General features: G+C 36.0%; 1 protein-coding gene across 1 annotated transcript in view; it reads right to left on the bottom strand.

Moving 5' to 3' along the window:
- Positions 1–23714, bottom strand: part of cpne7 (copine VII) — a 60179-nt gene that overhangs the window by 32829 nt on the left and 3636 nt on the right. Inside the window, exons 3-9 of the mRNA XM_083558539.1 lie at positions 13367–13549; positions 13220–13294; positions 9728–9802; positions 3568–3651; positions 3384–3473; positions 3198–3296; positions 2269–2355 (exon numbers count right to left, since the gene is read on the bottom strand). Coding sequence (XP_083414665.1) covers positions 2269–2355; positions 3198–3296; positions 3384–3473; positions 3568–3651; positions 9728–9802; positions 13220–13294; positions 13367–13549 — 693 coding nt within the window. The remainder of the gene's footprint in view (positions 1–2268; positions 2356–3197; positions 3297–3383; positions 3474–3567; positions 3652–9727; positions 9803–13219; positions 13295–13366; positions 13550–23714) is intronic.

Raw genomic sequence — 23714 nt, forward strand, 5'->3', positions numbered from 1 at the left:
TAAAAACTGTATGTTTAAGGATTTTTTTAAACCTTCACAGCCTCTCCATTTGATGATGTTTAATTTTTTTTTTTACACTTAATATATAAGCACTATTTTAGTACAAATAGCTGGTATTATAAAACATTCAGTCATAGTTTACAGTACAATTTAATATACATGATATTTCACCCCCTGATCTATCAGTTTATTATTCAGAATCTTGTAGAGAAAAATAATAAGGATAATACTCTATTACAACCAAGACAATCATGTTGACCTTTTCTAAAGTTTTGGATATAATTGAGGAAATAAACTTCTATGTCTAATGATCCCTCTCTTGTATTATATTAGTTTGAGCGTTCTTAGTAGCACACTTTGTAAATCACTTACAGTTCCTTGTTCAAGAGTAGATATCATCCATGAATACTGCTCTTCAGTGCAAAGTCTAAATCTTGTGTAACTTATAATTGCCTACCACAAGTATGTAAAATTAAATTATTGTCACAGTGCACAAATGAAGGCAACTGTATCAAATCGAAGGGAGTATGCAAGTACAGGCAGTTATTATGAATTAACTTTGACACAACCCCATTAAAATGCAATCTTGTCTCCATCTACACTAGTCCTGGTTTTGGATTTGTCTTTGTTTATTCGATGGTTAAGTTCAAGTTCTAGTTTATTTATATTTATACTATTTATACTAATATTATATATATATATATATATATATATATATATATATATATATATATATATATATATATATATATATATATATATACATATATATATACATATATATATATATATATATATATATATATATATATATATATATATATATATATATATATATATATATATATATATATATATATATTTCACAATGGACATTGTCTAAAAGCTCAAAGTTGTTGGACGACTGATTGGAAGGTCACCTTCTTGGGCAAAAAGCCTTCCGTTGCTTACTTGAGTAAAGTAGCTCTGGATAAGGGAAACTGCCAAATGCTGTAAATTTCTTAGGTTGATGATAGCAGTCTTAAATACAGTCCTATACCTCACGTTTTACACCATTTATCTGTTTTGTTTATGATAGTTTCAATAATGCATTTAAAATCATTTTTTATGTAAGGAAATTAAAATATTATTAGAATGCCATACAACAGTATATTGTGCTATTCTGGATTAATTATTATTGTTCAAAACATAAAATTATTATAAAATAATTTGCCTAACTTACATTTCTTATGACCATTAAAGTGTAAAATAAAAGAGTAACTGTGTTACAGTCTGTGTTACAGTATGAATAACCATTCACAATACATGATTTTAAATATGCACAGCAGTCAGTCTATTAGTTATATAATTTCAGCTTTTAATTGTTTAACAGTTAGAAACTCATAATTCTGAGATGTATTATTAAACACAGAATTAGTGCTCAAATTTGTAAAGAAAGCAGAGGAGTATACATAAAGACTAAAGATTGCATAAAGATGCATAAAAAAATCTTTTTTTTTTTCTCTTCATCTGACAACAACCCACACAAAATAATGTACTGATTTCTTTCTCAGTGAATCCAAAACCAGCATCAGTAGAACGATATGATGGAAAAGCATTACCTTTAAAAGCATGGTTTTTGGAACAGACACTTATCAATGAGAACATCATTTACACATCTCTGTGCTGTGTTACAGGTAGACACACTCACACGCAAACACACACACATATACACACACACACACACACACACACACACACACACACACACACACACACACACACACACCATTTATTTTAATGGTTCTCCTGTTCTGTATCTCAGGCTGACCCATTCACTACACACACACACACACACACACACACTCCTGTTCTGTATCCCAGGTGCTGACCCATTCACTACACGCACACACACACACACTCCTGTGCTGTGTCTCAGGCTATCACATTCACTGCACACACACACACACACACACACACACACACACACACACACACACACACACACACACACACACAGACACACTCACACACACACTCCTGTTTTGTATCCCAGGCGCTGACCCATTCACTACACACACACACACACACACACACTCCTGTGCTGTGTCTCAGGCTATCACATTCACTGCACACACACACACACACACACACACACACACACACACACACACACACACACACACACACACACACACACAAACACACACACACACAAAACACATTCCTTTGGTATACCACACATACTGCATTGAGATCTGATGGATTTGCAGCACTCCTGCTTCTTACCTTCAGATCGGTAAGGAAAACCAGACCAGAGTTCTTGTAGTTCTTCTTTTTTAGTTTGTACTTTGGGTTCACACAGTCCCATGTGACCTTGAGAAGCATAAGTGAAGAAAAAGGCTCAGATAGTTCTTAGAAGCACAAACTTCATCATCTAAATATTTTTTATTTCTTCAGCTAAAACATTGTGTTTTGTATTAAACACTGGTTTGTTTTGTTAAAGCATTAAGAAGGGTGAGTGAATAACATCGATTAACTTATCATCATGGCACCTGTTAGTGGGTGGAATATATTAGGCAGCAAGTTAACATTTGTCCTCAAAGTTGATGTGTTAGAAGAGGAAAAATGGGCAAGCATAAGGATGTGAGTTTGACAAGGGCCAAATTGTGTTGGCTAGATTACTGGGTCAGAGCATCTCCAAAACTGCAGCTCATGTGGGGAGTTTCCAGTCTGCAGTGGTCAGTATCTACATTATCAAAAGTGGTCCAAGGAAGGAACATTGTTGAACCAGTGACAGAGTCAAGGCTTATTTATGCACGTGGGGAGAGAAGGCTGGTCCATTTGGTCCAGTCCAACAGACAAGCTTCTGTAGCTCAAATTTGCTTGAGAAGGCACACAATATTAAGCAGGTAGACAACAGACATTGTCTCAAAGCAGCTTTATAGAATTTAACAGTTAAGGTGAACTATGTGTATTTATCCCTGATGAGCAAACCAATCAATATTTTGTCATACCATATATTGATGATGTTTAAATCCTGTTTACTGATCTTTTGATCTTTTCAATATTTATTGATTTTCGTTAGAAACGTCTGTTTGATTACGTTAATATACTGTATACATTTACACACACACCACTTCTTTTGCCTTCTCAAGTCTCTCTGGAAGAAAAGTGGTTCATATCGGATGCACAACACTGCAGTGTCTCTCACTGACCTTGTTTCCTCCTGAAGCTTGCTGCATCTCTTTGAACGTGGAATAAAACTCGCCAATGAAGTCATGCTTTCCTCTCGAGTCATAGTCCCACACCAGGCACTGCGGGTCAACACCCAAGGCAATTATTTCAGTTTTTTTTTTCTTACGACTCACTCGTGTCTTGTTTTGTCTCATTCACTCATGCACCTTTAACTTTCTCTCCTCGTCGCAGCTGCACAGGGAAATGAGGGAGACTTTAAACGGCTGCCACACAGGGTTCAGGTTGTTCTTGATCACCTGTGAACAGTATCAAAACGTGAAAAGAAAGCAGTAAACACAGGAAGAACAGGAATAATAACAAATTCTTGTTTAGTGAAGACACACAACTTACTTCTGTTCTGTGTACGAGTTGCTCTGTGTCATCATCATTTACACGATAAATCTCTAAAAATGGGTCGGATTTGCTGAAGAGATCCTACAGGACGCACACATCAATGTGGCTTCAGTTAGAATAGAAGTAAGTGGTAAAAAAAAATTAAATAATGAAAATAAAAAATAAAAAGTGTATATGAAATAAAAGGTTATGCAAGTTTAAGTATTTATTCATTTTTAATACATTGTTATTTCACACTTCTTCTTTCGTCTGCTCCCATTAGGGGGTCACCACAGCAGATCATCCGTCTCCATACCTCCTTGTCCTCTACATCTGCCTTTTCCAAACCAACTACCTGCATGTCTTCCCTCACCACATCCATGAACCTACTCTTTTGGTCTTCCTTCCTGGTGGCTCCATCCTCAGCATTCGCCTACTGATATACCCCATGTCCCTCCTCTGCACATGTCCAAACCATCTCAATCTCGCCTCCCTCTACTTGTCTCCAAAACGTCCTACATGCGCTGTCCCTCTAATAAACTCATTTCTAATCCTGTCCATCCTCGTCACTCCCAACAAAAACCTCAACATCTTCAGCTCTGCTCCCTCCAGATCCACCTTCTGTCTTTTAGTCAATACCATTGTCTCTTAACCATACAACATCACAGGTCTCACGACAGTCCTATAAACTTTCCCCTTCACTCTCGCAGATATTTTTCTATCACTATGGACCTATGGATGATCATGGAGAAGTAGATGCCGAGTGTTTAAAGGCCCTGGCATGGAGAAGCTGATGCTGGATCTATGATGATCACAAATTGTTCTGTATTGTTGAAAGATTTATGACCAAACTCTTGATGTCACCCATATGAGGATGGGTTCCCCTTTGAGTCTGGTTCCTCTCAAGGTTTCTTCCTCATATCATCTAAGGGAGTTTTTCCTTGCCACTGTCGCCACGGCTTGCTCATCAGGGACAAACGCACACCATTCACCTTCACTGTTGTTTTCTGTAAAGCTGCTTTGAGACAATGTCTGTTGTGAAAAGCGCTATACAAATAAACTTGACTTGACTTGACTTGACTTGACTATCACAAATCACTCCTGTCACTCTTCTCCACCCACTCCTCCCTGCCTGCACTCTTTTCTTCTCTTCTCTAACAACATTGTTATTTCACACTGAGAATAATAAAACCTCTATCTTTATCTTGATTTATCTTGAATTAAATAATTTACATCACAAAAAAACTTCTATTGTAACAAAGATGTGTAGACTTTATATATCCAGTGTAAATTTAAAACCAATAAATTTGTAAGTATAACAATAAGTAAATAAATAATGTCAAATTAATCGAAAAATCAAATACAAATGGCTCAGAGTTCCTACACATTATAGAACTGAGTGGTGAAAATGAAATAAAGTGTACTAAAATTTAATGAATTTAAACAATCAAATACAATTGCACAATAAGTAATCACTCCTCAGGTGAGGCCTCATGTAGCAGGAAACTAAATTAAATCTTATTCTCTGTGGTTTAGTTCCTGGTGTACTGCTGCTGTTTTCTATCACAGCTGAGACCAATCGAATCAGAAAAGGGACAGGAAAACAATCATTTAACATTTATCTTTGTGTCATGGCTAGTTGCCAGCCGAGGGCAATGGATTGTTCAGGGTGACAGAGGACACAGGAGAGGAAGGGAGGGAGGGAGGGACGGAAGGAGGGAGGGCAAAATATCAGAAAGTCCAAATGACTAATTTTGATGCACTGTTTTAATGCCCCTTTTTCCATGTTAAGCCAGAGAGAGATTCAGGTCTGGATTGGGTTGTCAAGGTAACAGGTCTGCATGAGAGCCAAGCAATTTGGTTGAGCGATTTGTCCACATTTAATCTCCATGCTTCACTTATTTGTAAAGTCCTTGAATTCTGGACCCTACAATGATGCATTTGTCTTTCAAGCAGCATTCTAAGTAGAATTTCTGCTTTCTATTTTTAATTGAAGCAAGTAAATCAAAGGTCTACATAGTAAGCTAGGACAAGTAGGCATTTAAAAAATCCTTAAAGAGAACTTTTCTGATACATTTGCTATTTCCGAAGATTATATTAAATACCAGACTACTTAAGTGATATCACATGACAACATTAATACTAATTCATTAATAAAGATCTCTTTCTTTAAACAGACCATATTTGTAAGATTCCCTTAAAACTGAGCAGTTGAGGGCTCAAGGGCCCAGCAGTGGCAGCTTGGTTATGGTAGGATTTTAACTTTTGATCTTCTAATCCAGAGTCCAACTAATAAAGAAGATTGAACTTGGGGTTGGAGTTTTGGAAAAGAAACAAAAATAAATGTAATTTTTCAGCCTAAAAGATATCCCAAATAACTTATTTCTGACGAACAAATGCTCATTCATGCAGTTCTTCAATTAGTCAATTATGGGGCAGCAAAGCAGTCATGCTGATACAGGTCAAGAGTTATATATTTACAAAATACAGAATGATTTTGACCATGGCATAATTGTTGGTGCTGGATGAGCTGAAATGAGCATTTCAAAAACCTCTTGGGCTTTAATGCCCAACAATACCCAGGCCGGGAATAATGCTAATGATGATATTTTGTCTGCCCTTATTAAAATAAACATTGCTTGTCCATGATTACGTTCTGCCTCTTTACATATATGCCTTTATAGAAAAACATCTAGAACAACAGCAGATTCAAGCGGATGGAAAGGCAACAAAAACTCAAACAATGGTGAACAGAAAAGCATTTTTTTTTTATAAACAGTACACGAGACCACAGCAAAACACAGCAATGTTTGAAGAATGCTTGACTGGTCCAAACTGACTACAAAATCTTAAATAACCATCTTAAATTGCAACTGTGGTGAGCAGAAATGTCTCCTAAAATAAGCAACTGCAAAGGAGAAGAAATTGTCCAAAAACTCAGCAAAGAATATAAGGAATATTTAATCTTTTGGCAAGCATTTAAGATAATATTATACTGTATTCCAGCTTTATCTTCCATATGGAAGGTAATTTGTCATTCGTAGTACCGAATTATCATTAGGTTTCTAATAGCATTGTTAGTGGAGAATCCTCTTCAACTTTTTTTCTTCTCAACTATAAGCTTTTAAAGCGTAATATTCACACCATGTTCTCAAAAACACATTATTTTAATTGCACCAAAGTGGTTTCTAAGGTGTGAAGAGGTTTTTGCAAACAAGCATCCAGAGTCGATTAAACCAAAGAACCGCTATGAAATTTAAATCAGATGCAGGGGCACAAGACCAACTTTCAAAAAACAGGGAAGTGACAATTGTGAGGTTTTAGCCTCAGAAGTGTAAGTAATGAGTTACTCAGTCATTTGAATAGACAGATCCTGTCTAATAATTATGGCTCAGTCATTACTTTGTCTAGACATTTGGCAATCTTTATCCTCTGCCCTGATGCATGAAGCTATTTGGCTCGTTTCATGTTTCTTCGGACTTACATTACACTACTTGAATTACATTGTAGGTGTGAGTCATTTACGGCTAATCTCAGTCGTCTCAGTCAGCAGAGTTATTTTTAGCTGCATCATCGATGGCATAAAACATGGCTAAATAAATGGAATTGACCAGGGAAGATAAAAATGGCAAATCACTCCTAATGAACAAGCCACAGACTACAGATAAATGTTGTATAATGCGATACAATAAAAACTCCAAGCCTCAGGAGAAATACTGGTTTAGCGAAAGCTGAGAAACAGCGTAAAGTTCTACACTGGCTACATGATAAACTGAGGCAGAAAACTTGTCAGTTATTTAAGTATCTTTTTTATACTTTTCTTGTATTATTCAAAAAGGTAATACTTGTACTCCTGCTCAATTACCACCAAGATTAAAGCATAGTTTTACTTCTTACATCTGGTCAAACTTTTTATTTGTCTGTCCAAATCACTATTTTTTACTTTACATTATTGCATTTAAGTATATTTTTCATGTATCTGTACTTTATCAAACAATATTTCTGCATTATTTTTATTTCACTACCTTTCAAAAAAACGCTACTTTGAAGTAAATCCATAAACTGTGTTAAATGAGAACCGGTCGTGAAACCACAGGCGTAACCCCACAGTTCTGGTGAGTGTTTGTGTGGAGTAAGATTTCTCTCACTGTGTGTCTGTAAGACAAGAAATCTCTCTCCCTAAAAAGGTATGATGTGCAGGAGAATGTAACAGTCAATTGCATAAAAGATAAAATCATAGTTCATGTAGATCAGTACTTTTACTTTTGATACTTTTGAAGTCTATTTAAAAGCGAGTACATTTGTACTTTTACTCAGGGAGAACTTATACTTTTCCTAAAGTTATATTTAAGCAGTGAATTTGCACTTCTCATTGTCTACAACTGCACCAACCTCAAAAGACAGACCAGAAAAAACAGACTTTAGTGAAGTAATGTAAATGATTTCTGTTACGTTCAACCTCTGCTCTATGTACTTGCTATTTTGACTTGATTAAATTCATAACATAAGATGATCAATGTGATCTGTGACAGTAAACCCCCTACCTTTAGTATCATTATATCCATAACAAAGTTGAGAGTCAATGAATAAGCATTAAGGTTTCCTCACAAAAAAAAATTCATTATTAGCATATCAAATTAAACCTTCCTAAAAATCTAAGACTTTTCAAAAAGAAATCAAGTAATAACACGCAGCAGCTTCACATCTGCATGAATTTATGAGTATGTAATGTAGTGTCAAGCAGCATATCCACGACTCCACAGGGTCTGAAATACTGCACTGCCTCCAGCAGCGAATCAGGCCGTGACAAACTCCACTTTATGATGAGATGGATACCTGCTGGTGAGACTAAGCGGATCTGGAATTAGAGAAGTTTAAGAGTGAGCAACAGTCCACATCGGCAGCGGAAATCTCCGCCTGAAGGTGCATTTAATCTAAGCTACTGCTACAGTTAAACAGTGTGAGCGTACTAATTTCAAACACCATCTCCAAACGCCATCTCTTGGCTAGACACTGTCACTCAGGAGCTCAGGGTGATCAATGATCTCGCATGGATATCAACATGTTGTCGGCATGTTTCATTTGAGATTCACACAAAACGAGAGCTAAAATGTTCGCCGCTTATCACTCCATGCAAGCAGAGCCTCGGGGAAATCAAAAATGAAACGCGAAAAAAGCAGGCAGAAAAAGCATGGGAAAGGGAAACAAACAGAAAAATGGAAATAGGAGAGAGCAGGAAGTGAAGTGAGGGATGAGAGATGAGATGAGTGGGAGGAAGGGAAATAGAGGGGTTTGTGTACACAGCGACAGCACCGCAGGACAAACTGATCCCTGCAGAACTGCTTGGCTATGTGGGCTAATGTGTAGGAGAAGCTGTTTTGCACACCGAGAAGAAGGCCGAAGACCCCCCACCACCGACCCGCATGTCGCTCTGCCACCCCTCCCAAACTCTAGTTCCAGCTTCTACTCTGACTACAGGGGTTCATCTGAACAGAAAAGAATAACCATCAATATGCTGGCAATATTCAGTACAATTAAATGTTTAGTTGTGCATTTTTTAAGAAGCTATGCTTAGATTATATATAGTTAATACAAAATTAATATAAAACTATACAGTTTTTTCAGTGAATTGCAATATTTTTAACGCATGGCTATATTTTCTTTTTTTTTTTCATTTCATCTTCCCCGCTTACTATATTTAATATATTTGCTATATTTACTTTTTCAGACTATTTTCATTTCATTTTATTTAAATGTGTAATATCATTTTTTTTTTATTTTTACTCCACTACATTTTAAAAAAGATGCTGTTCTTAGATTAGTATTTTTACTTAGGCACATACAAAAGCAAGTTTGGGTATTTTTACTCAAGTATAAATGTAAAAGAAAAACGTTTAATTTTACTGGAGCCATATTTAAGCAGGGGAGTTTTACATTCACCTAAGTACAGGAATGTTGTACTTTATGCACCACTGATTATTTCATGAGTATTATTTTATTTAAGCCTCTCAGACGCGTTTAACTTTCCAAATTATTGTGAATCCAGAGGATTGAGGGGGGATTAGAAATTAAACCAGCCCTGAAATACAAGGTAAAAAATTCAAACCCAGACAGAAAATTGATAATAAACATTCACAGCTGTTAAATCAAACTAATGGGATTTTAACCTTTTGCTTACCTTATCATCCAACTTTTTGGCACAAAACGAGAGCTCGACGTATCCATTGTTGCCAGAAATTTCCTCAGCATGAATCTAAATCAAAATAGAGAAGCAATTAATTGCCGTTTTGTTTGTATAGATTTGTAGTATAGATTTGTACATAGCATAATTTTTTAGATAGAAAGATGAGTCAAGACTCACTATGGTACAGCAAAGCTGCATTCGTTCTTTTTTTATTGAGCTCAAGAATGCACAAATACAAATCTGTTTGTTTATTTATAGCAGGAGTCTTTAACTAAAAATGCTTGAACGCTTTTATTTCATTTCTAATTGCCCAGAAGAGTGCTAGCACCCTTCCTTTGCTTAGCTTCCTTTGCTCATTTAAAATTGCAGTGAAGCAGCAGGTAATTTGTATTCCCATCAACTTCTGCTAGTTATTCTTGAAGAAGGCGATGCCCTAAGAAAGTTGATTTTTTTCATCACTGCATAGATGAACATACAGTAGTAACTGTAGAAGCGACCTGTGGTGCCATACGACCCAAACGGCTTTGCTGAGCTGACCTTGATGTGCCTAATATAAATGTGATTTTAGTAGAAAATAGCGTTCGGCATTTATTTATTTTATTATGTGAAAAGGCTTCGCGGTCCAGGTGGACGCATCTTGCGGTCCGGATTCGGATAGGAGTCCGCCAGTTGGCGACCCTTGTTTTATAGTGTTCTTAAAAGCAAAAATACATACGCTTTTAACAAGGAAAATGTTTAAATGAGTCAGGGGGTACAATTTTGGTGCTATCTAAAAACAGATTTTACAATAATCATTTAACCAAGAAACCATTGTTAATATTTTACGAAATACAGAAAATGCAACAACACTGCAATCATGGTACAAATCAGATGAAATGAGTAATAACATGCAAGGAAGGAATAACAAATCCTTTCATAATTGTTAAATAAACAACTCCTTGCAGAAAAATATTGTATTTTGTTGAGACCCTAAAGCATGCAAGTAGCCATAAATAAGCTGTTAATGCAAATAAAATTATGTAAGAGAACAAGTGCATCAATATTTGAATGTGAATTTTAGCTGTACTAATATTGCTAAACGATCATTCAAAATTGTGAATTCAATTAAACAGCTTTGCAGTTTATTGTACTTCAGAAGCAGCAAAAGATAGCAGTTAGCAGGAAAAGTGTACTTTCAGAATGAATCTTAATCCACAATTTGAATTAATCTGATGTTGAGTATTATTTTTAATAAGATAAACATGTAGTAGGTTTCTAATGATTTAAATAAATATTGGGGAGAAAAAAGCAAGCATGTTAAATGAGATAATTTAAGGAGCATGTGAAAGCTGTGATAAAAACCAACTTCATCAAGTCAAACTATTAGACATCTTGATTGTTGCCTCTTAATGTTTGCTGGCACTTCACGCAATGGCAACAACATGTTCAGGGGCAACATGAAACAAGGTATAGAAATTATAGAGCTATTTAACACTTTGGTCACAAATATAACACTTTGGTCAGCACAAACAAATCTACAAACAGTGTGATATTTAATTTAGAGAAACCAGGGAGACCAGACCAGAGCCTGACATTATTGTTCATTAAAAAAACTTCACAAGAAAAGGTCATCAGTGTAAAACACAGCTGGCTCATAACCCAAGAAACCATAGCAGTACGTGATTATTTTACAAACAGGAAATTTATTTTTTTATATATGTTTCGTTGCACCTGATATGCCAGAAATAGTTACTGGTCTGATAATAAGCAAAAAATAAATAAATAAATTAATTAATTAATTAATTAATTAATTAATTAATTAATTAATAAAGGTAAAATGAATGCGTCTGCCAGGTTTGATTAGGTTAGATTCGTCAGAACCATTAATTAGCTTCTTGTCTAGAAAAAACATATCCAATCAGCCCATTTTTTGTCAAAATTTGAACTCATTAAAACTGCAGATTCAGCCCTAATAAATTATCACTTCATTAAACATTGCAGCTGGTTTTGGGTTGCTTCTAAACATTTGCATGTTTGTTTTTTTTCTAACTCTATTTTATATTATTTTTTTGCACTCAAGTATATAAGATCAGCTTGCTTTTTATTAAGGGCAATCAATATATCACTGCTGAAGTCCATAGTGGGAGTCATAACACAGTCAGGCAACAGAAAACAGATAAAAATCTATAAAAAAAAAAAAAAGAACAGGCATGTAACTAGCAAACAGTAGGGACAGAAACCAAAGGCTTATAATAGCATGAAAAACATTAACACGCCTTTGTGAGAACAGAAGAAGCCACAGAAAGGCAGAAATAGACAAACTAATTCATACTGAAGTGGATTCAAGTAAGAGTGTATAGGGAATGTTAAGGGGCAGAGACAAGACACATATCCACACAATACATACATGAAAGAATAAGCACATAGTGCCTGACAACAAAATATGAACAGCACATGGCAGGAAGTAAAAAAAATAATAGTGTGCAATTATACAGCAGTATTTGTTTTACTCATATTTTATTATTCATTATATGATTATTTTTTTATAGTGAAACATTTATGAAACCTTATACACTGGGTATACAATAATACCACTGTACTGATGATTTTTCAATTCTAGTTGGCCAGATTGGTCACAGGTTTATAATAATGTAGTCGAGCAAATACATTATAGTTTCTATAGTAATAACTTATTTACTAAGACATGAAGTCCTTAGGACAGATTTGGAGAAAAAATTGGGGCAAGTGAAGGAGAAAATGACTGTTTATAACTTCTATAACATAAGGGATAACATAAAGTAACATGTTCCTGAATTTGAAGAATTTATATTTCAGTGGAATGTTGTCCATGCTACTCTATAACTGCCTGAAAGCTTTCAAGCTGAACACACAGCCTGATAATTGGAGTAATTTACCTGCTCCGGGTGCAGACACAGGTACAGCCATTCAAATCTATTAACACCTTAATGGAGTCTCAGAAAATAACATCTCTGATGGTAACGTTTTAATTTTGGCAGTGTTTCGGCACTGACACATGGTGTTTGTTCTTTTTTTCCTAGCCTTCTCTTTATATCCATCTTTCTCTGTCAGTAACTCATTTAACACTCCCAATGATTGTGTTTTTACAATCTATGAATGTATTTGTTAAAGTTGAGCATGATATAGTAGCATAAGGAGCAGGAAGCAACAGAAACATAAAGTGTTGTTCTTCAGTCAAATTAAAGTCTGACCTGATGTTCTTAAATGAATAATGATGTTAATGTTGGTAAATTGCTTTTGTATATTTGAAATAAATGCACGTCAGGATGTTATGTTTTACGGAAAATAAACTCAGTAATAGAAACTAGAAACTGCTTTTTTGGGTTGGGTTGCCCCACATCACCAAGTCGTTCATTCATTTTAATTAACAAGTGTTTTATGATTTCAACTTAGTAAATTTAGTACAGTAACAAAAGCACATAGTGCAGCATGTATACCATCACAATAATTATTCCACAGCAAACTCACCGTAATGTTTGACTTTCCAGCATATTTTCCATATTTTAATAGCAATGGCTTCACCATTTTTTTCTGAGCCACAATCTGTTAAAGAAATTGAAAAACACATGTTACGTTTTGAAAGAAAAGGTCAAAATTTTAATTCAGGTGTCTTACCTGACCAAGTGTGCACTCCATTCCACCCAGAAAGTCATCATCACGAGTGCCAATACTGTGCGTTCCATGAATATCATAGACCTCAAATCGTAGCTTCTGCACCTCCTCAAAATAGTAGTCCAACATTAGGACTTTGGCAAACACTGGGTTTAAGTTGCTCTTAATCACCTCCGTGCGATCAAGCTAAATAAGAAACAAAACAAAGGCAAGAGCATGATGACAAATACAAAAAATATTATATTTAAAAAAGGATTCGATATTCATATTCTGGATGGCCATAAATTGTAATATATAGTAGCTCACATTTGTCAATGGTCAACACAAGAAAGATTTTAGTGTCAGCATCTTTTTTAATACATTTATTTCTCAATAATTTATTCACAAAGACTTCAAAAAATATAGCATTAGCCACTTCGTCATATAGCAAGCTAGCACATTGGTTCTATGGCTAATAGTGTCTAAGTTGCCCATGTGGTGTAAAATATGTTCTTTTTAAACATTTATAAGTTCAATGGTAATATATCGTGATAACTGACACACACAATAGTGAGTAATCTTCAGGAAAAAGTTGCTGAAAAATAAACATTTAGTACATCTATAGCTCATATCATCAGGTGATACGCATGTGAAATAAGGAAACGAATGGGTCAGAATTGTTTTTTTTTTACAAAGCTGAGGCGGATTTATTGTCTGAACAAATTTGCCACTCAAATCCACACAAATTTCTGATCTGCATCTTTTACTTATCTAATTTTATCTACATTTACTTTCAAAGTAAATAAGAATTAATTGCAAGTAGTTACTAAATTGTAAATATAGACATGGAGAAACTTCCAACCATAGACCTAGGACTGGCCCTAGAAAGCGTTTGTGCTGGCTGTTTGGATTTGTGGCTTTATTGCATCATAACTAATTTTATATAATTAAGAAAATCTTGAAAAATTCGAATCAGGTTTGATTTTATTTCTCTGTATATGCACATATGTATGCGCTGATAATGATTGTGATGATAATAATAATCTTGTTTCTTTTAAACCTAACTAATATTTCTTAATGTCAGACTTTGGATTTGTGTGTCTTCCTGCATTTGTCTTGTTGATTTTGGTAAATATGTACTCTCAGAAATGATTTGATTTGTAGAGTACAGTAGTCCAACTTATTCCCAATAGTTTTGTGAAATAAGTGAATAGGTATATGAATGTGGCACAGCATATATAGAACACACAGAACAGAGTGCCAGTGTCCTGGTAAATGACTGTGGTAGGACAAATGTATGACATAGTGATGAAAACAATACAACTGTGATAAAAAGAGAGGCAGAGAACGTAAGGAAGGAATATATAGAGAGAGATGTGAGCTGGTCACAGAAAATGAAATGTGAGTGGGTTTCGCTCCCACTCGCTTTAAGCAGCAACTATTGATTTGCATGACAATGGCACTTCCCTGTTGAGAGGGACTGGAAAAGCTAAGAGTAGGAACCCTAATGGCTTATATCCTCTCTGCGTACATCCTAAAACCCGTTGCCTGAACTCACCCACAGGGAAAAGCTGCACTCCTCACATTGCTGCCTGCATTTAAGGCCAGATGAAAAGAATAAACCTGACTTGTGCTACTCAAATCCGTTACACACTATTTTGCCAAATATTTGTGGACACCTTACCATAATATCCATATGTGGCTCTTCCACATATGTACCACCATGTGTTCTTAGATGAATAAACAATCTGGCATTGTGTTACACATCATGGCTTCGGGAAGTATCTTTTTAATCTTTTTGCAAATCATTCACAATCAATCAGAGAGGCACTAGGCAATCTTGGCATTTGTGAGCTCCTGCATGCAGAAAAGGCAAACATCACTTCCATCCAAGTGTGTTACGCTGCCCAGTGATAGGCTGGTTCATGTGTCTTGGCAGAAATATGTGTTAACCTGTCAACCTTTTGGTTAAAAGCTTGGTACTGAAATGACTAAAGTTGATTATGCATTAGAATGAAATCTGAGACAAAGCTAGTCATGTAATTTATTTCTGGTCTGACCATTTTATCCATTATTCTGAGTTATTCATCAGCCATCATATAATAAAGCTGTACAGTCTCTGAATAATTGCTTCATTCAGTCTGACTCTTCACAGCGAGGATGTCTGATTTAATGTATTGTTAGCTGGCACATTCAATGTCACAGCAGTGTGTACTCAGACTGAGTCACACTACAGTGAATCATGTGTTCAAAAGGAGACATGATGGTTCATGGTTTAACACATAGACCTGGAGCTAAGCAGTCGCAACAACTGATGGTATAATTACGGCTTAGGATGTACACAAGGAAACACCCGTCATGCCATGCGAGGTAGTGATGTGACACATAAGACGCCTACGTTGATGTACACTGGAATTTAGGCTTCCTTGTTCGACTTATATAGAGCAGCTAGACTTTATGTATAGAAATGTATTTAATCTAAATCATGCAGTATTCAAAATCCAACATCACTGCATATATATAAAAATGTTCCATTTTTTTGTTGTGGTCCAAAGTGAAATTTAGATCGTCCCTAGTGGTATTGAATTTGGTCTTTTGGAAGATTTTGAATTTGTCCCCTGGTGTTAAAGCAATTGTCATTAAATAAACACTAATATATTTAGAACAAAATGTCGTTTTTTTTTATATTTTAAGTAAAGTACAGTCTTTCAAATTAAGTCAGGCTCAACAGGAAAACACAATTCTTATCAACAAAAACTATTTCTTGGTTGAGAATACTGCTTGAAGATTATTTGTTGTAAGAGGGTAGATTTTGTGTGGTAATTATTTTTAGGAGTTTTCTATTTTGACATATCTGGTGATGACCCTGTGGATCTCCATCGCCTCAAACATGTCTAGCACAACAGCAGAAAGACTTACCGTAATTTCCGGACTATAAAGCGCACCCATATATAAGCCCCACCCACTGAATTTTACAAATATTTTTATTTTTAACATAAATAATGTCTACACTAATGTACTTTACAAAGGCTTTAACGAAAGACACGTTACACACGGTGTAACAGGTGAAATATGTTGCGCTTCCATTAGGAGCATAGCGGTATTTTGGGAATAGCCTGCCACTGCATTCCTCCGGTATTACTGCGTGTGTGTAAGACTGAGGATTATGTCCTTATTATTTTCTGATGCTCATTTCCAAGTTCCTTTGACTAATCCGTAACGCTGTTGCCAAGAAAAATAACAAAGCACGAGTTTTGGAAACCTGTCTGTGCTTATATGATTTCTGTTGCAGCTGGAGTTAGCGAGCTATCCCATGACCCAGACTCAACATGTTACAACGGCTTGTATCTAAACAGTAGCCTACCAAGAAAGTCATTGTTGCGTTTAAAAATCACCCGATGGAATTTTTTTTCTCCCGAATCTGTGCAGCTCAGAACACAGGTGAGGTGCGTTTTTTCGTTTCCGTTCGGAAATTTCATTAGTCTAATGTTATGGGGTTCAGTTTTTTGGCTTGAAGTTTGTGAAACCGGGAAAAACCCAGAAAAAATACATAAATTAACCACTTCGTTGTTTAAGCCGCAGGGTTCAAATGTGGGAAAAAAGTAGCGGCTTATAGTCCGAAAAATACGGTAACATTGTGACTTTTAGCGTCTCATGCTTATTAACGTACACGGGAGTTTTCATTAAAAAAATCTAAAAATAAAAGCCTCTTGATAAACTTTCCTCTGCTCTTCATATTTAGATATTGTGCTAAACCACCTTCAATTTGTATCTAAAATGCTAATGTCTGTTGTATAAATCCGTCAAACATGCTGTTGCATTGATTTCTGATTTCATTACAAAATGCATTACTCTACGGAATCAAATTACAGGTCTTGTGAATTAGGGATTTTTTTTATGTTTTGTACAGACCGCAGTGCAGACAATTCTCAGACATTTTAACATCTTGAATCTGATTCCAGGCAGAAGTAATTAGATTCTAGACTGGATTTTAGATATCATTAGGCAGACTAAATGTTTATGATACTGTTTTTTTTTTTTTTTTTTTTATTGGCACCACACAAACTTATGTGTGGATGCTCCACATTTTCTATGATAATTAAAATGTTGAGACAAAAAAGTATTGTTTTGTAAAAAATGCTGTATTCACTGGATAGCTATAAAATTAAATGATGTCCATCTTATCTATCCATACCAATCAAAATGGATACTGTTTGGGCAAAGAACACAAAGACAACACATGCTCTCATCACTCTTTTAAAGACAGTAGTTAAAAAAATGCAAATGATAATGACCCTGATGATGCTCCTGTTTCATATAGAAGTTTCTTTCAGGAGTGATCTTACAAAAAAACTAAAGTTAATTTGTTGCTAAATACTTTCATTGAGTATGTCTCGATCAGATCCCTTGCTTTCAAGTCATGGGTCAGTATATGGTGTAAACATTTTTGTATCCTGGTTTACTACACATTGAGACACCAGTGATTGAGCTGTAAAATGTCCCTGCTGACATTTATCAACAACAGGCAGGATAAACATAGTAAACCAATTTCCCCATCAGTCACTATAAGCCATTATTGTCAAAATAACTGGCAACAAAAGTAAGTACACCCTAAAATAACATGTCAAAACAGTGCCCAAATTGTCAAACACCATTGTTGTCCAGCACTGCCTTAATCTTTCTGGCCATAAAATCACCAGAGCTGCACAGGTTACTGCTGGAATCCTCTTCCACTCCTCCCTAAAGATATCACGGAGCTGCTGGATGTTAGACACATGGAGCTTCTCCACCTTCCGCTTGAGGATACCTCAAAGGTGCTCAATAGAGTTTAGGTCTGGAGACATACTTGGCCACTCCATCACCTTCACCTTTAGCTTCCTCAGAAAGGAAGTTGTCATCTTGCCAGTGTGTTTGGATTTGTTATTATGTTGGAAAACTGCCGTTCGACCCCGTTTCTAAAGGAAGGGCGTTATGTTCTGCTTCTGAATGTCACAGTACATTTTGGATTCCATGTCTCCCACAATGAACCGCTGCTCCCCAGTACCAACAGCACTCATGCAGCCCCAGACTATGATGCTACCATTACTTTGCTTAACTGTAAGCAAGACACAATTTACTTAGTGCTTCTCACCAGGGTGTCGCCACACATGCCGAACACTATCTGAGCCAAACAAGTTTATCTTAGTCTCATCAGACCACAGGACTAGGTTCCAGTAATTTATGCTTTTCGACAGGTTGTCTTCAACAAACTGTTTGCAGGATTTTTGTGAGCCAGCTTCAGAAGAAGCTTCCTGTGTGGCATATGGTCTGAGCACTGACAAGCGGACCTTTCGCTTCTGCAACCTCTAAAGCAATGCTGGCAGCATTAACGCGTCTGTTTTTTGAAACCACTCTTTGCACCTGATGCACAGCATGAGGACTCAACTTCTTGCATCGTCCCTTGCGAGGCCTATTCCGAGTGGAACCCATCATGGGAAACCTCCGTATGACCCTGGCCACTGCACTGCACTGAAACTGGAGAGCAGCAATACTAATTCTTAAACTCTGAGAGTTCGTTGCCATGAGGTGCCATGTTGAATATCCAGCAGTCAGTATGAGAGAATTGTACCAAATTTTAACTGCTCTAATACAAGATACACAAATTTGTATAATCCTGTCAAGCAGACAAAAACATGAACATGAGAAATATGTTGATAAATGTTGAGTTCTTTTCAAAGGACAGTAAACCTTTAATGCTTATTTTTGTCAATGCCTGTGGCAAGTACTAATCTCAAAGACATTCCTGAAAGTGTGGCCTTCAAAAACTTGAACTCTCATATGATATGGGAGACAATGAGACACAATGAAAATTTGCTTGAAATATGATAAACAAGTGGAGAAATGAAAGTATACAGTGTACATTTTACTCATGTACAGTGTGAATACTTTCGTTTTGTTGGGTTTTAAAAATTTGGCTAAGCCATGTTTTCTGATTATTATGCCGATATTTTGATTACAAATAAAAACTAAAGCTTACTGTGGCAAAGGCATTACCTCTATGCCAGCAAAGGTGCTGTCCAAAATGCCCTTTGCTTATCATGCACAAGTGATGAGAATATCGGATTATTTTAGTGACTTGGTTCTTTGAATTTTGTTCAGATGAACTAATCTTTTTTTTAAGTTCATTTTGTTTCTTTAATCCTTCATTCACATTCATAATGTATAGGATAGTCACGCAGTAGTCACGTGACGAACGACTCAGACTAGAAGGCGACAGGTAAAACTACTCAATTGCACAATTTGTACTTTGTATATTTTGACTAAGATATTTGTACAGTGAGATTTGTTGTTTATACTATATTTATGAATACTGGATTCTGATTGGTATGTGAAGGTGTGCGTTCAAACTGCTGAACACACAGGAAGTTCTGTTTAGTTTGATCCCCGTACTTAACTAATGATTTGCTTTATAAACAATTGTATCCATAGTAACATTGAGTTACAGTTGCATACAGACAGCTGACAAGACAGAGATGTAGGTAATTTACACCCACACAATCTCTCGCTCTCTCTCTCTCTCTCTCTCTCTCACTCTCTCTCTCTTACATGTTTATTATATAATCCATTTAAATAAATGTATCCTCATTGCACTACCTTATCTCCGTGTATAAACTAGAGCTTACAACCCATATACAGTGAGGAAAAAAAGTATTTGAACACCCTGCTATTTTGCAAGTTCTCCCACTTAGAAATCATGGAGGGGTCTGAAATGTCATCGTAGGTGCATGTCCACTGTGAGAGACATAATCTAAAAAAAAATCCAGAAATCACAATATATGATTTTTAAACTATTTATTTGTATGATACAGCTGCAAATAAGTATTTGAACACCTGTCTATCAGCTAGAATTCTGCCCCTTAAAGACCTGTTAGTCTGCCTTTAAAATGTCCCCCTCCACTACATTTATTATCCTAAATTAGATGCACCTGTTTGAGGTCGTTAGCTGCATAAAGACACCTGTCCACCCCATACAATCAGTAAGAATCCAACTACTAACATGGCCAAGACCAAAAAGCTGTCCAAAGACACTAGAGACAAAATTGTACACCTCCACAAGGCTGGAAAGGGGTACGGGGAAATTGCCAAGCAGCTTGGTGAAAAAAGGTCCACTGTTGGAGCAATCATTAGAAAATGGAAGAAGCTAAACATGACTGTCAATCTCCCTCGGACTGGGGCTCCATGCAAGATCTCACCTCGTGGGGTCTCAATGATCCTAAGGAGGGTGAGAAATCAGCCCAGAACTACATGGGAGGAGCTGGTCAATGACCTGAAAAGAGCTGGGACCACCGGTTCCAAGGTTACTGTTGGTAATAAAACCACAGGAAACGTTTGACCTCTGTAATTGCAAACAAAGGCTACTGTACCAAATATTAACATTGACTTTCTCAGGTGTTCAAATACTTATTTGCAGCTGTATCTTTCAAATAAATAGTTTAAAAATCATACATTGTGATTTCTGGATTTTTTTTTTTAGATTATGTCTCTTACAGTGGACATGCACCTACGATGACAATTTCAGACCCCTCCATAATTTCTAAGTGGGAGAACTTGCAAAATAGCAGGGTGTTTAAATACTTATTTTCCTCACTGTATAAGACAACTAACAAGAATCCGTTTCACATCAGGTGATTATTTGTCTTCACTTCATGCTCTAAAATCATTTATCATCTTTGCTTTGTGTTTTGATCTCACAGAAGTGTTCTCACCTGCAGGTCACTGCCTAACTCCAATTCCCAGCAAGCAATACGACTTACAAACATAGCCGTCATAAACTCTAATTCCCACAACTCACACACTACAGCATTCTCAATCACCATCCTACTGATTAGACACACTTGTTTTCAATTACTCAAATATACTTTTTGCATGTGCTCAGTTGCTCGTGTTATAGTTATATAGCCTTGTTATATTTTTTTTTCTCTATTCGTATTTGTATCATATTTTTCAACTCCCATCTATCCCTTGATATTCTGTTTTTTGATTGCATGACCTATTGTCTGGTTTTTGACTCTGAAATAGATTTTTATTTTTTTTACTGTTTTCAGTTCGTTAAAATTGCCTAAAGCTAGATCTGCATCTCTCCAGTGCCTTTTGCATTATATCACCTTTCAATCGTGTTAGTTGTTTATCCAAATCTTTGTAAGCAAGAAACTTGGAAGATACAAGAAGTTGGACATTAACACTGTAGTTGTTCTTTTGTATAAATTCTGCTCACCAATGGTTTTTAAGTTATCAAACAAAGTAGGAGATAAATAAAGGCTCTGTGTCATGGGTGTTTTGTATAATTTGCCCTGACAGCGTGCATACACAGCTCTGCCGAAAGCTCTCCTACGAGGTCATTTGCATACATTACCATAGATTCTGACCGACTCTGTCTTCCTACTGTCAAAATTAATGACCTTCCTGCAGTTCGAGAGTAGTAATGCACTTCAGGTTTGTCTTATGACTAATGAGAAGGAGCAGCTTTCTGCAATCATTCTTGTTTTCAACTCATTTTCATATATCTTTATAAGCATGGAATTGACATGTTTGAAATGGAGTCAAGTTGAAATAGAACAAACAGGCAGGAATTTGATTTCTTTCAGGAAACCTTCCCTCGAAAGCCTTCACATTTTGAAATATCATTCCAGTTTTTTATTAACCGTCATATTTGTTCCCCAATCATGCTGAGAACGGAGGCACTCTCTATTTCATCGTGACAAACCGTGGATTCTAAAAAGCGGCAGGGTTGAAAATTGACAGATTGAGGTACACATAAACAGAATCGTCGGCAATTAGGTGCTGAGTTTTTTCTGTTTTATTAAGCGTCATTTGATCACGAAAAGAACACAGACAGCAGTGGTGCTGTCTGAACCCGAGTGCCATTCCTTACTGGAATTTACTTTGTTCTCTGTAATGTGCAGTTGAAATAATAAAGTGACAGGATTAAGATTTCATCCCTCAGCCCAACATATTTCCGCAGACGAAGATCACCAACTGTTTTTAAAAATTGGCTGTGGATTCAGATAATGTTTTACAAAACATGACTTCTTTCATATGGAAAATGGACTGCAATCTTCCTTTTTAATATCTGACACACAGCTTTCTGCTGTTGTGTAACATTCCCTCAAGGGACCATACTCTTTACATAAGCAGCTCTTTAACTGTAAATAATCCAAATAATTAAACTATTTAAAAGTGTCAGGGAGCCACCAGTCACGCCTCCCTCCAATGCTCACACTCTCGTTCAGCCTCTCCCTCCTACGAATCACCTACACCTGTCCTCCTCCATCTAATCACCTACACCTGTCAAATCACCTACACCTGTCCTACATTTATTCGTCCCCTTTATAAGGTCCCTAAGGTTCCCCCTCACTCATTGTCCGATCTACAGGTTATGACTACCTACTGCTCTATTCCTTTTGCTTCCATGCTCCTGGCTACGCTTCTAAGAAAGCACTCAGTTAAGTGTGCCATTTTGCTACAGTCTCATCTCAAGCTCCTGATGTGTTTGTATGTTTAGACGAATAAAAGACGATCTGTTTTACTCCAGGTTTCTGACGCCTGGTCTATCCGTGACAAAAAGTTATTCTCGTTATTAAATATGTGTGAAATTATATTTTGACTATTATAAAAGCCATCAAATATTTATTCATGAAATTTTCACCAATAGATCACATTCGAGCGGACATTATTTTATAACCTGGCTTATCCTTGAGAATTGCATTTGGATTAAACCTGTTCAACTGAAGCGACCCATAATAAAATAATAAGCTGGCTATATCAGAATCAGAAATAGCTTTATTACCAAGCATGTTTACACACACAAGGAAATTGACTTGGTGTCAGGAGCTTCTAGTGTAGGAGAATAAATGCATTATATATGAAATAAAACACTCTATGTGTGTGCTGCTGTAGAAGAATTATCAGTGAAAAGCTGATATGCTTTGTTTCAGCATTTTAGCAAAATCTGTACATTATCAGACTTAGATTATGCAAAGCGTCCATTATACAAGTCCCTGTAGGAATGATAAAATTGTAAAGTAAATGCATTAATTTAAACTTGTAAACTGCTATTAGGAAATTTGAATGGGAACACTTGCTGTCCAGAGGAAATAGAAAATTAAGCAGGGCTTTGATCCTTTAGATATAGCTGTATATAAATGTCAATGGATACTGTTTTAAAATTGTCCCAAAGTGTTTTTTTAGTATTTGCTATTCCAATTCTTAAGTATTTTTGACATTTCTCAAGTTTTTTAAAACAAATTAAGTATTTTGTTTCAAGTAAAAAGTATTAATTAACCATGTCAGTTTGTTGTTTAGCATTAAATTAGCTAAATTTAACACAGAATGC

This window comes from Silurus aristotelis, assembly GCF_946808225.1.
Source record: "Silurus aristotelis genome assembly, chromosome: 13".
Classification (NCBI taxonomy): domain Eukaryota; kingdom Metazoa; phylum Chordata; class Actinopteri; order Siluriformes; family Siluridae; genus Silurus; species Silurus aristotelis.